Source organism: Telmatherina bonti (genome assembly GCF_933228915.1).
Source record: "Telmatherina bonti genome assembly, chromosome: 20".
Classification (NCBI taxonomy): Eukaryota; Metazoa; Chordata; class Actinopteri; order Atheriniformes; family Telmatherinidae; genus Telmatherina; species Telmatherina bonti.
Genome location: NC_136618.1, coordinates 8,003,094 through 8,018,156, shown reverse-complemented (window position 1 = coordinate 8,018,156; position 15,063 = coordinate 8,003,094). Strand labels below are relative to the sequence as shown.

The following is a 15,063-nucleotide window of genomic DNA, read 5'->3' as shown; positions in this document are numbered from 1 at the left end:
TCAAATGAATTCCCTTTGCTACTTTGGCTAGCTAAACTGTCTGCAGGTCAGGGATGCTGATGTTAGCCAAGTCCTACACTCAGACCACAGGCACCAGGTTAGCCAGGTTAGCTTAAACACTTGCTTAGCTGTCTTCATTCCAAATAGAGTTACTATAGTGTTTGATTCATGCTAGCTGTGTGTTAGCAGTAGACTAGCTTCAGTCTAGGCTTAAGCCTGAGCTAAAGTTGTTGCTTATCTCGTGTCTCCTCTCTTCTTCTTGTCTTCTATCTTTCTCTGTAAAGTGCCCATTAATGGTAAGTGGTTAAATTTGGGGCTAAATGGGGGGGCTCATGTTGGGGGGTGTCTGTCACCACTGCGCATGGAGCCACACCCACCATCCCCTGTGATGTCATCAGTTAGCAAAGCCTCATATTTTACCCTCTGTGAAACTGTGACGTCACAATATCAGCCCCTCCCACCATTTCACCTTGAACCAATCAGGTTTCAGCATCTGTTCACTTTTGATTGGTTGCTGTTTTTCCTCACAGTGGTTGCTTTATCCGTCTGATCACAAACCATGACCTCATTTCATCGCCCATCTCCTCATCTTGACTGGTTGGGCTCTTTAGGATAGGGAGTTTCGTATTAGTCAGTCAGCCCCCAAGCTAGCCAATAAGAACAGAGTTAGAAAGTGTAGAGGAAGGTATGTCCGCCGAGTCTCTGCTGAAATGTTCACATCAGAGTCCTGGTTGGTTATTTCAATGCCAGAGGTCCAGTTTCAGAATCAGTTTACCAAAGAGGTTTGTTCTGTTCCAGGACTCTGAACTCTGCTCTTTTCACACTGCAGCTGTAAGAACCTGGATCACTTCTGGACCAGTACACTGCCAAACTGGGTACATCCTTTCCAGCTATAGTGTACTGGATCCTGACAAATACCTAGGTCCGCGCTGAACCAGATCTGGACCAGTACTCTGGCCACTTTTACTGGGTTTACAATTGTGAAAACTGGATCTTGGATGGGAAAATTAACTGGAATTTAAACACATTAAATTATTGATAGTCCGCAGTGTGAAAAGGAACCATCATCATTCTCTCTTCAGACATGTGGTTTGATGTCATGTGATGTTTGTGTGTCATTCATCTGTGTTGTCATGGTGACTGCTTAGTAGGCATGGTTTTGGACTAGGTCTTGTTATTGGCCAGGTTAGTAATAGCTTAGTTCTGGACAGACTGAATGACTTTATTCTCTATCACACATCTTGTTAGACATTTCTCTGATTGTTAGGTCTTTAATTTCTACATCAGTGACTGCAATAAGCTTCACCTGCATTGTCACACATGTATGGCTGGTTTAGTAACATGACATTCATGTGAGGGAAGGTCATGAGATACTTCGGTTGCATTCAGACATGAAATACCTGTAGCACCTGCTTGTTTAAAGGGTTGAACTGTCTGTATAGATGGTCGTGTGTTTCTGTTGTATTCAGCATTTATAGAAGTAGTATTTAGTTTACCACCACAAGTTTCAGCAACATTGAAAAGCATCTGGTTTAGTGATATTTTGTGATACTGGTTTCCAGTTTGTTTAGGGCTGATTAGCAGAGAAGATCTGATGCACGGCATTGATTTCCTTAAAAAGCCAGCGTTTTATTAGCGGGCATGGCACAAACACAGTTGTAATGAATTAGAATTTGGAAAGAATTTTACTAAATAAATAGACTTGGGCCATTAAATGATATTTGGAATATCAGTCCTTAAATATTTTATTGAACTGGTTAATAATTGGAAAATAATTAACTGGATTTAATTAAGTTTGAGTTCAATTGGAATTTTTCTTTAAGAAACTGGTGTGGATTAGTGTTTTATTGAAAAAAAATTAAACTAAATTGATGGTTTTAGGAAATTTAAACCTGATCGACTACAGGAGCGCCAGCAACTCTTCACCACTTGTTTCTCTCTTTCTTCCCTTATTGGTGGAAGCTGTTATTTACTAGCTTTGGGTTAAAAATGCATTCTCATTCCACCGTTGTGGAACCACCAATGAGAACATTCTGGACTGAGATCCACAGATCCAGACGACTGAAAAGAACAAAATCCTGTATGACTGTGTTTAAACAGCTTCTGGGGACCCAGAGATCTGTCTATATTTGATTCAGGCAGCTGATGGAGATCATTGAGGAGTGTAGGGTCATATGACTTTTTTGGCTGATAGAACATTTCTGGATGATATGCAGGGGTTCCAGTTTTAGAGAGAGCCATGGTCAGTACCAGGGGCAGGAGGTCAACTGAGTCAGATGCAGGATGATTTATCAGCATATACAGAGGAGGAGAATCAGTCATCGACCATCACAGACTGGTTTCTGTGAGGGACATGAATTAATGGTTATGTATTGATACTAAGTTTGATCTGAGGATTGATTGGCTGGATTATAAATAGTTCATTAATGCATAGGTTTAGTTAAAGATGGTGTTCCTTCAGCCATAACAAGCTAAAGTTCATTCTGACACTGTGATGTACAGTTGGGTGTCATCTGCATAGCAGCGGTGTAAGACGGTTGACCAGAATTTTGGAACTGGTGTTTATTGTTGCCAGGTGGCCTTGTTCTGAGCCTTGAGGGACTCCTGAGGAGGTGTGGATGTTTCAAGCTGGGTGCATCTTACCTGTTTTCTTACCGGTCTCTGTTGAGGTCACATAACCTTGTTTCAAGTGGATTTTTTATGATGACTCATCCCAACCCGAAGGTGTTCAGTCTGTCCAGAAAGAAGCTAAAACAAACCTTTACCAAAGAGCTGAAGCACTAGTGTTATTTTATCATCCAGGTTACATTCACAGCTTCACAAAAACCTGAGTGGATCCAATTTAGTTCTGTTATTAGAAGAATTTTAGCTGGTTGTACCTGGATCAGCCTGGTCCAATCCAGCCTGACTCCATTACATCTTTACTGCACATGCTGAGTGTCTGTCCAGCTTGGATCTGATCTACCCCTGCTGTTTTCTACTTTTCTCCCTCCAGATGACAGTCACACCATGACCAGTGAAACCAGTAGCCTGGTCCAGTCCCACTACAAGCAGCGGGAGTCGGAACGTGAGGCGTTGCCCTATCAAACGGGACAGCTGCATCCGGCCATCCGAGTGGCCGACCTGCTGCAGCACATAACCCAGATGAAGTGTGCAGAGGGGTACGGCTTCAAAGAGGAGTACGAGGTGAGGAAGACACACACTTCATGAGACTGTCCCATTTCCCTGCAACACCTTTACCATCACCAAAACCAGTTAGTGACCGACAGCTGCGGCATTAAACACTGAACTCCCATTCTGCTGCGGCTTCCACTTCACATCCATGATGAAGTTCTGTTTTTATTCTTCTCTCTTGGATCAGGGAGACTAGATCTTACTCTGGTTCTGGTTTGTAAACATACAGGTGAAAAAGTTTTACTTGGTCTGGTTGGTTTCTATGACTCCAACCCCCCAAGATCCTGATGGAAGGGGTTCTTAGAACTGGACCACCAAACTGCTGATACTGTATGCTCTTCAGACTTCTCATCTTTTGAGAAATTTTGTTGATGTTTTTGCACTAATAGCCGTCTTCACATGAGGATAAGTATTCAGATAAACATCCTGACTGGAATTTAAACTCCTCATGTATACCAATCAGAGGATTCTGATCCCATCAGGCTCATTTGGATTGAAATTTCATTCCGATCAATATGGGTAAGTAATTGCTTGAGAAAGACTTGTGGGTCGGATCTGATGGTACCAGCATCAGACTCCTGTTGTCGTTCAGGTTTAGGACTTATTCCTGCTCACATATTCCAACTCGGACCCTATAATCTCAGTTGTCAGTGTTGTGCTTCGTGGTCGTGTCACTGCGATATAATACCATCTTTATTTAAAGAGCACTTCATCCACAACAACATGCCTGGCCAAAGTGCTAAACACACAAACACGCACACACACAAGGACAAATTTAAAAACAGATATAATCAAATGAACCAAATTAAGCCCTCATAGATTAAAACACAAAAACAGCATAAAATGTAAACTCTGTCATTGTTTTTGTAGCCAATCAGAGCAGGGGGGGGGGGTATTAAAGAGACGGGAGCGACTGATCAATGAGTAGATTGGCTGGCGCTGTGTCCCCTCTGAGCGGTGAATCCATTAATCTGTGGACACTCAGGTTATCAGATGATCAGCTAATCATTCAGTAGGGGGAGGGAGGAAGATGAGGAGGAGGAAGATGAGGAGTGATGAAAATAAGAGCGTAAACAAGCCGGTGATTCTCTCTAACAGCTGCAGTGTGTTTCGGTGCAGCATGTGTTTTTTTTTTTTTTTTACCTGTTTTTTTTATCACCAGAAAGTTACTAATGGATGTTACTTACCTTAACACACACACACACACACACACACACACACACACACACACGCAGATGGACATACATTATAGATCTTCCCCCCAGCTAAGGGGCAAAAACAGGGAATGGCTGTATGCGTGTGCGTGTGTGTGTGTGTGTGTGCGTGTGTGTGTGTGCGTGTGTTGGGGTTGCCTGCTAGCAGGCTGCCCTCAGGGCTAATCCATTATACATAGTGAGTACACACTCACTCAGACACACTCGCAGTGTTTTCACCCTCCATTTGCAGAAAGTTAGCCGTGTGGCGTTCCTCGGAGTCTGTCTCCCTCTCCGTCCGTCTGTCCATCCATCCATTAGTCTGGATGTTTTCTAACTGTAACCTCACAATCAGGTCCAGTTCTTCATCTCGCAGACGTCCTGTTGGGTTTTTGTGATGGGCTCCAGCTTCCCTGCAACCCTGAAATGTACAAAGCTGTATAGAAATGAATGAACTAGAAAAGCTCTCGGAGAACGCAGACCTCATTTCTGCACAAATCAAAATTCTTTAAAAAATTTCTGTGTTCACAGTTCCTTCCAGATCGTTCCCAAAGTTTAACGGACTTTAAGTTTTACCAGGATAAACTAAATTCACAGAAACTTCTACTGCAGAAATCTGCAGCCTAAGAGGCCTTTTTGCTCTCAGCTCAGATAAATAAAACTCATTTAGAGCCACAGAGGACTTCTTGGAAAAAAGAGATAAATGTGTGCTATAGGAAGTTAGCTGCCGTCAGGAACAATTTCATTTTTTATTTTATGTTTTAAAATGAAAAAAAAAAGGCAAAAATAGGACAAATACATTTTCTACTTTTGGACGTAAATATTTTTGGAAAATCTTTGATTTTTACTTTTTTTTTTTTATTTATTTTTTTTTAAATTTTTATTATTTATTGGTTATTGACTTATTTTTTTTAGCCCTCTTTATGAAGAGCCAAAGGTTAGAGACCCCTGCTTTATCAATTATACAAAGGAAAACTGAATAAAAACCATTTAACAACCTCCTCTGCTGTTTGATAAAGGAAAAAATTTCACTGACTAAAATGAATTTTATTAAAATTTTGTGGACATAAATATAGGATTTATTTGTCCTGAAATTTATTCAAAATAAATAAATACTTTTTTTTTTTTTTTTTTTTTTTTTAAAAACCAGCCCCAGTCCAGTGAAGAAGAAAAAGCAGCTTTTAATGAAACAAAATGAAATCAACAAAAGTAATAAATCAAAATAATTTTTATAAAATCACTACATGCTTTCAAACTGTGTTTATCTTGAAATATTTTTTAAAAGAAAACAAACATGATGAACTAAAACAGTTTACTTCACTGGTAAACAAGGATTTTGTCAAACAATCTTTTGAGACGTTCACTGTCTGTAAATCTCAGACTTCTGCACCTCTTGGCAGATGTTCTGACCCACTGCTCATCAGAAAACCCTTTTATTTCTCTTTATTTATTCTTTCAAATTCAATTTAAATCCCAGACATGTCTTATTTCATTACATTATAATTTAGCAAATCTTCATTTATTAATATTTTGTTTTGGTCTCCAGTTTTTTTATGTGAATTTTACCCTTTTTTAATGGAAGGTTGTAAATATATCTGAGCCTAAACATCTCTGATAAAAGTAAGTTTATAATCCTATTTACTGTCACGTTTGAACAATTTAACAAGTGCTGCTACATTATTGTCTCAACCATTTATTAAAAATCATTTATTTATTATTATTGTCCCAAATAAATGGAAACATTTATTTCTTAGTGAATATTAAAGTGTTAAAATGTTAGAAAAAGAAAAAATGGAAAATAATTAAATAAAAAATATTTAGTTTATTTCTTGTTTAGCGCAGCCACATTTCTATACTTTTATATGCATTATGTCTACAGATGAGGCTCCATTTAAAGAAAAAAAATAAACATGTTTTCCAACATTAGATTTATTGCAATTACAAAATAATCCACCAAACTCTTATTAATGAGTACAATTAAGACTAAATTCATACTAAAAGCCAAACTGGTGCGTTAGAGTCCTGAACTTTCCAACATCTGCCTGGATATTTCTACAAATGTGCCAGAAAAGGGAAATAATTCTCATAAAAACCTCTCAGTTGCTGATGTTTTCCACATGTTGGCTGTAAATCTGCAGAAAACAACAGAATTGTTCCCAGTCTGACACATAAACATACAAACTTCTCCGTATCCCTCCTCAGTTTCTGATCATCAATAACCTGATCGGTGAGACGCTGCCGATGTTGGATGTTTGCTCATTTGGATCCAACTTTGTCTCAAAAGGAACTCCCAGAAAAACATTTCATGTTTCGTCTCATCAGCTTCATGTCATCGTTAATTTTCATCCATGTTTGAATATTTCAGACGTGTTTGTTGTAATTGCTTCAGTCAGGTGTGTTTTCCTGCATGTGTGTCGCTGTGAACACGCAGCGAGTCCACGTGGACTCGTGAGAACTGCAAAATGAAATGAGTCAGATGTTTGTGGCTTTAATCTGATGACTGTTATCTCCCTGATCCCCTCCATGCTTCTCCTTTACTAATTAATCTGATTGGACAGCTTAACGAGGTAAGACGCCTTCTTGGTGTTCAGATTCTTAACGTTCTGTGTTTCTCTGTCAGTTTCTAACCAGGGACTAGTTGTAGCACCACCAGCACCCATTAGCACTGTACTGAATGTCTACCTGATGCCAGACTCGCCTGCTGCAGTTTGTGCCTGTTTGTGTGTCAGAAATACATCCAGTCTCCGTGGTAACCATTTCCCTTCATCACACGCACACACCTCCTGCTGCTCTGAGGGGAAAAGAGAAACATACTCCATCATTTTTATGACAAAGCCAGAAAAGATTAGAACATGTTTCGGTCCAGTGGAAGAGGACTCGGGCTGTTTTAGCTCCTGTCTCTTTAAGGCCCCTCTTTTCTCTGATTGGCCGGTTTCTGCAGTGACGTTCCTGTTAATTCACCTCGATGCATGAAAGTCCAGCATCGTTTAAAGCACCTGACACTGAAGCAACGAACACTAATGGAAGGAAAAAATGCAGAAAAGTTTGTGTTTCAGGGATTTTAGTGACACAGTTTGTTATAAGTCAACATCGTATCAGGAAACTGAACAAAGCTGCTGTTCCTGCTGGAATCCAGCTAAACTTTCCATAAAATGACACAAAGGTTGGTGGATTATTTCCCTCCTGTTGTGCTATACATGGTTGGAAAGCATGATTAGTCACCTTTATAACCAGGTAGGACTTATGATGCTGATGCCTCTGTGGAGTGAACAACTCAGTAAAATATGGGAGTAGTTCCCCCCTAAAACTGTCCCAGAACCCCCTGCAATGTTCTCCTCTGGTTCTGAGACTCAACTCCTGTCAGATGTGTGAATGACACCTAATCAATAGACAGATTTATCAGAATCTGGAGCGATCCCAAATCTCCAGAGTCGAGTAATATATAATAAATATATAAAGTAAAAATTATATATAAAGTAATAAAAAGCAGAATTATATTGAAGTAAAGACAGTTTTTCCTGGAAGAACCATATAAGCTTCATCAGTTTTAAAACATGAAAATCTGTTTCTTTTCTTTATAAAAATCAAAGATGTTGTAAATCGGTCATCGTAGAACACTCTGTTTTGGTTCTTTATCTGATCACATGACCAGGTTGTAAATTAACACCCGCCAGCCGCCACAACCACGTTCAAATTCAGTATGTCTGGTTGGAATAAAAGCTAACAAGCCGCTTTGTAGGGCTGTGACGATATACTTTTGATATTGCCAAATTTTGTAGATTAAAAACAAAACAAAAAAAAGTATAAAACTTTTCTATATTCGTCATTTTTCTTAATTTTAATGAGGAAAAAAAAACAGCAGCAAGCTCACCATTCTGCTGCTATAATGTCCAAGAAGACAAGTAAAGAGATCAATAAAAACAACAAAATTGACAAAATTTTTATAATGGATTATTTTTATTTTTTTTTATTTTATTTATTTATTTATTTATTTATTTATTTATTTATTTATTTTTGTGAAGCAAAAAAATCCAGATTTTCTATTTTTCGATGAGATTTTCCCAGCTCTACCCCTTTGGGAGGTGATGAATAAGAGGACGAGTCGAGCTGAATCTCGTCAGAGAGAATTGACCCTTCAGCTGCTGCAAAGCAAACACGGGGTGGGACTTCAGTTTGATGGACACACCATGCGGCCAATCTGAGCCTTGGATCATAAAATCAGGCACCAAATCACTGACCTGAAAGTTACAGGGAATCTGGGCAGACGCTTAGAAGACAGTGTAGTGCAGACATAGACTATATAAAAGATGGAGGTGAAGCTCATTGGGCGGTTCCCACCATCTCCATCTTGTCAGCGTCGCCTGTGCCGTCACTACTGGCACAAAAAACACAAAAATGAGCGATGTGGTAGAGCTGGGAAGAGGAAGGGGGAGGGGTTCCTGAGCGTGGAGGTGGATGTTGACGTCTGTCAAACTCCAACTTGCCTGTAGCTAAGAGCTAACTGAGATAACAGGAGCTAACCAGCTAACAGAGGTAGACAGGCTAAAGCTGAATTAAATTCTATTCAATTCAGCTTTATTTGTATTGCGCCACTTCACGACAATGTTCTCTTTGGGAACTTTACAGACACATCAGTTCAGGCCAATTCATACTAGGGCTGCTCGATTATGACAAATTATAATCATGATTATTTTGACTAAAATTGAGATCTTGATTATTTAACACAATTATCCAGTATTTATAAACAGCCCTGCACGTCGTGGTGTTCTAGACTCCGTGACGTACATTATAACCGTCTAATTCACTGTTCCAAGTTGTTCAATCCGCTTTTACCGCTAATATAGGAACTATTTTATGTTGGTCTAGATGTATGTTTTATGCCATACAACCGCTGTCAGGCTACAGCACGTTTTTCTCATTCACCTGTTAAAAGACAGCTGATCTGAACCAGCTGGTTAACGCATTGCTATGGTAACGCCCCGTAACGGAGGGATATTACAGTGTTTAACTCGCCGAACTACATAAATAATACGAAATAACTAGGAAAGACAGGTCAACATGTACAGCAGCTTTTATTCAGCAAGACCTGCAGAAAAAGGAGAAATATGTTAATGATGACAATACTGTTATATAATTATGCATGAGTCTCGAAGTCATACTGTTAGCCGGTTAAAAACCGTGGTGGTGCTACACTTCTTGCAGCGCGATACCGGATATCTGTCAGTCAAAAAGACACGCCCCTAATTCTGCTGAATTTTGTGATTAAAATACTTCTAAACAAATGATTTATAAAAATCAAAAACCTGAATTCCTCCATTCGCTCATAACTCAGTTCAGGTGTGTTGGAGGAGGGAAGCATCTAAACATTCATCTTAGTAGATCTCGAGGACCAAACTTGCTTCATCCTTCAACTCACCTGACTGGGATTAAATGGATCCAACAGCCTATTGATGTCTGCACAGTGACTTATTGGTTTGAGTCAGGTCTGTTGGAGCAGGGGCACATTGAAACCCAGCAGGATTGTGGCCCTCGAGGGCCGGAGCTGGGCATTCCTGATGCAGGTGATGAAGCTCCTTCAGACTCACAGCTGGTTACCACTGAGACTGACCTGTAGAGGCACAGACTGCAGCGCCGCATCACCGTGTGCACCTCAGCATGCCTGTTTGATGGAAAACGTGTCACATGACTGGTTGAGAAGTTGGAGCAGGACCACCATCTGCATCCAGATCCAACATCTGCAGAGCATCACTCACTGTGTGCGAATGAATGGACCAGCAGGAAGCAGCTCGTCAGACATGTTTATACCTGGGCAGGTAGCATGCGCCAGTGTGTTGGTGTGTGTGTGTTGGTGTGTGTGTGTGTGTGTGTGTGTGTGTGTGTGTGTGTGTGTGTGTGTGTGTGTGTGTGTGTGTGTGTGTGTGTGTGTGTGAAAGAGATCAAAATTTTATCCGGAACAAGCGCAAGTTTCCTTCACCTGCATGGTCACCATGGGAACACCAAGTTTCTGATCCGAGTCTGAAAAATGCTAGGAACTCTGAGTTCGTAGTCCAACATGGCGCCGCTCACACATAGACCTGCAGAGACCTTTTAATAAGCCTTTTCTCACTGTCAGAACCAGAACTGTGTGACTCGGAACCAGAACTATGAGACACAGAACCAGAACTGTCAGGTGCAGAACCAGAACTATGAGGTGCAGAACCAGAACTATGAGGCTCAGAACCAGAACTGTGAGACTCGGAACCAGAACTATGAGACACAGAACCAGAACTGTCAGGCGCAGAACCAGAACTATGAGGTGCAGAACCAGAACTCTGAGGCGCAGAACCAGAACTGTGTGACTCGGAACCAGAACTATGAGACACAGAACCAGAACTGTCAGGCGCAGAACCAGAACTATGAGGTGCAGAACCAGAACTATGAGGCTCAGAACCAGAACTGTGTGACTCAGAACCAGAACTATGAGACACAGAACCAGAACTGTCAGGCGCAGAACCAGAACTATGAGGTGCAGAACCAGAACTATGAGGCGCAGAACCAGAACTGTGTGACTCGGAACCAGAACTATGAGACACAGAACCTGAACTGTCAGGCGCAGAACCAGAACTATGAGGTGCAGAACCAGAACTATGAGGTGCAGAACCAGAACTCTGAGGCGCAGAACCAGAACTGTGTGACTCGGAACCAGAACTATGAGACACAGAACCTGAACTGTCAGGCGCAGAACCAGAACTATGAGGTGCAGAACCAGAACTCTGAGGCGCAGACCCAGAACTGTGTGACTCGGAACCAGAGCTATGTGACATAGAACCAGACCTATGAGGCTCAGAACTAGAACCACGTGACTCAGAAACAGAATTACTCAGAACCAGAACTATGAGACATAGAACCAGAACTGTGAGACAGAACCAGAAGTATGAGGCTCACAACCAGAAGTAGGAGACTCAGAACTAGAACCACGTGATTTAGAACCAGAACTACACAGAACCAGAAGTATGAGGTTCAGAACAGAACCATGTGACTAAGAAACATAACTTAGAGGCTCAGAACCGGAACTGAATCGGAACCAGAACTGTGTGACTTGTGAGCATCTTCCTGCAGCATCACACCAGTTAACCTGAGCTGAACTGGTTTGCGGCTGTTATGCAGAAACCAGTCGGTGCTGGTGACTCGTCATTCTCAGTTAAATTAGACTCTTCAGAAGTCCGGTTTAATTTTCTAAAATTAATTTTCATTAATTAGTTTAATCTTTTAGATGCAAGCAGAGAAAATTTCAGATTTTGGCTCATGGTTTGGAGACGCTGCCTTCACGTTTAGCTGGCTTGTTCGTTCCACAGAAGCATCGTCCTGATGAGATTCACCTGGTTGTACAGGTGACCTGTCAGGCTTTCCAACAACACCAACTGGTTTTACTGAAGCAGAGAAATAATCCACCAAACACTCATCCCTTCATTCTGGTATCAGTCTCGCTTAAATCAGCAAAATTTTATTTAAAAAATATTTTCAAGTTTTATTGCTGTTTGTAGTAACATCTAAATAAACCGGACAGACTAGAAAACAAGAAAATTTAGACTTGATTTAACCCCTTAATACCGGAATTTATTTATTTTTGTTCTCTTTTACTCAATTTAATGAAGATGATTGAAAACAAAAAAATAGAAAAAAAATTTAAAAAATAAGAGTGATGAAGACTGGGATGAAATGAACTACAATTAAATGTGAATAAATTGCAGATAAATACATAAAAATAAAAATATATTAATTATATAAATATAAAAAAAAAAAAAATAGATTGCTTAATTAAATCAATAAAATAATATTCTTTAAATACAACAGCAGGGATGAACGCGTTAAGAAATAAGATCTGACTTAAGTTTCATCTGATCCCAGTCTGCATCCTCCTCCATCCAGGGGAGTGACCCCCGCGGAACTAAAAGGTTCACATACATGTAGCAGATGAGCTGCTAACAGCTGTAAACCTTGTATTTATCCAGCAGGGGGCGCCATGTTGCTAATGGGTCCATTTGTAGCCATCAAACAGCTGTTTGCATGGCGAACACGGTCGTCCTCAACTGTAAAGTGTTTTCCCGCCTGGTCCATTTTGACCAACAAGGTGAATTCTTCCTGTTCAGCTGCAACGAGCTTAAAGCTGTTTGTTTGTCCGGTTTTTGACCAGATGCGCGATACAATCACCATGGTGCGTCTGACAGATAAACGACAGCAGCAGGAAGGTTGTTGTTGTTGCTTAATGTTCCTGCAGCCGCCTGCGTGAAGCAAACATTTAGTTTCGGGTCCTACATCCACGCTGCACGTTTAACTCGAGCCTGTTTTAGACAAACTGATTCTTTCCTGAACCTGAACCTGAGTTTTGCTGCCTAAACATAAAGAAATGGGGTCAACACACAACCAGCATGGGTTCTAGCTGGATTCTGTGAGACCTGCAGGGTGTAAATCCTCTCTTTATCTGCATCATGGTCCTAACTGTGTGGACCTCTCATACATCTGAATGTTTTCCAGTCCTGTTTGGAACCACATCCTGATCTAAAACAAGGTTTTTGGTTTATTTTGACAGGGTTAAAAAAAACTGGCTCCAGATCCAGACTAGTTGGCACTTTGCTAGTCCAGATCTAAGCTTTTGTATCAGGGTCATGGAGACAAAAATTTTATGATCTCCATGTTTAAAAACCAGGACCAATTCAATTCAGCTTTATTTGTACAGCGCCACTTCACAACAATGTTGTCCGAGGGAACTTTACATCCACATCATTTCAAGCCAATTCATACATATCCTATAATAGAAACCAACTGATTGCATCGATGCATGACTTCGATCCAATCCCCCATCCTGAGCTGCATTCGGCGACAGTGGGAAGGAAAAAACTCCCCTTTAACAGGTTGGATCCAACCTGTCTGTTGGATCCAAGAGAGAAAACAAAACCTGAACACAGAGGGGAAACAGTGGCTCAGTTGTTTTTTATGAGACCAAACTGTCTCTGAGATGCGACCGTGGAGCCCCTGAACCTCCTCAGACCTGCTTGGGTTTTTCCTGCTGTTGCGTTCATACTGCTGAAGCGTCGTAGACTCAATCCTCCTCAGTTCCTGCAGCGCAGATGCAACATGGAGGAACTTCCTGCTTTGAGTATCAGAACCATGAAAAGGTTCATGCAGCCTGATGTTTAGTTTGTGCATTTTTCTTTTTCAAACATTAAACAGCCTTTATAAACCCTGGTTTTCATCAGAACCACCTGACAGACTGCAGATTTGAACACTTTGAAGCCCGAGATTATCATTTTTAATCTGAGATCTTTATTAGTCCCTTTAACAAGATGTTTTCAAGAATAATTAACAAAAAAATGTATATTTGTCATTTATTTGTAAAATTTCTGAATTATTGTAACGCTACAAAGTGTCCACCAGGGGGCAAAAGACAAGTCTAAGTTGTTTACAAAAAGTGCTGCAAAAGTCTCAGAAACTGTGAATCTGACATTACATATCCAGCATTAAAGGGTTAAAGACATGTTTGTCTGTTTGTAAGCTCTTCAGCACCATTTCAGACCTTTTCCCCTCTTTTTTCTCTCAGTCGGCCCGTAAAATCAGCATCCTGTCCATCATTCTTGGTGTTCAGCATGGTGAACGAGTGCAGGATGATGCCAGAAAGCTAACAGCTAACTAACTAAAGCATGTCATGACTGGGAACAGATCAGATATGTTTGGTCCTGAGCAGCTGGAACTCGTCTCTTCAGCCTGTTTATCCTGTTTGTTCAGACTTTGGGATGTTGGGAACCCCGGACGCTCTGATTCTGCACATTGTTTAGGTGTAACAAGCCCAGCTCTGCAGCTGCCTAATCAGCTGAGGAAACTCTCTGGCGTAGGATCTTCACTGTGAAGAATGAGGACCACACAGTCTTCCTCTCTGCTTCATCGCTCCACATCCTCATAATGAGAATATTGACAGAAAGCAGATGAATTACTCTCATCAGACTCAAACTTTCTGTGTATAATAATGTTTTAAATGTCAGCCGCTTGGCGCTGTGCAGCCTCCTGTTGGCAGCTGATGTAGTTTATTGTAGTACTGTATACAACACGGTCTGCAAACAAGCTGGGACGCTGTGTAAAATGTAAATAAAATCAGAATGCAGTGATTTTCAGGTCTCATTTAGTTCCTAGTCGAAGATAAACAACATAAAGTTCATTATTTCGGTGTAGCATTGTGTAGTATCTCTCGTCTTTTCCCAAAGTCCAGGCAGTGAGGAGACTGCTGGAGTTTTAGGAGAGGAATGTTGCCCCGTTCTGGTCCGATGAAGGATTTTAGCTGCTCTACAGTCCTGGATATTGTTGTTGTCATTTCCAGTAGAGGATCATTCTGGTTTTAATGCAGTTTGGCCTTGTCCCATGCGCACAGAGATTCCTTCTGATTCTCTGAATACTTTGATGATATTTATCCTGCAGAGCAGAGATGTCAAACTAATTTTAGTTCAGGAGGCACAAACAATGCAGTTTGATCTCCAGCAGGTATAAAAAAAAGTACAATAACCTGTAAAATATCAAATAAAACAGCTTTCTCTTTGTTTTACTTCAGATAATACAAGTACATGATCAAGATGTTTACATTAAATGAATTATCCTTTTAAAAAACATTATAAACCTAAAATTTCTTAGAAAACACAAATTTTGAATATTTTCCTCAGTTGGATTGAGT

The 15,063-nt window shown here is 40.6% G+C and overlaps 1 protein-coding gene across 3 annotated transcripts in view; it reads left to right on the top strand.

Annotated features, from left to right (window-relative positions):
* LOC306770797 (receptor-type tyrosine-protein phosphatase mu-like) overlaps nt 1-15,063 on the top strand; it is a 190,215-nt gene that overhangs the window by 153,765 nt on the left and 21,387 nt on the right. For all 3 annotated transcript variants that reach the window (XM_079259751.1, XM_079259750.1, XM_079259752.1), the window contains one exon: nt 2,996-3,186. In XM_079259751.1, coding sequence (XP_079115877.1) covers nt 2,996-3,186 — 191 coding nt within the window. The remainder of the gene's footprint in view (nt 1-2,995; nt 3,187-15,063) is intronic.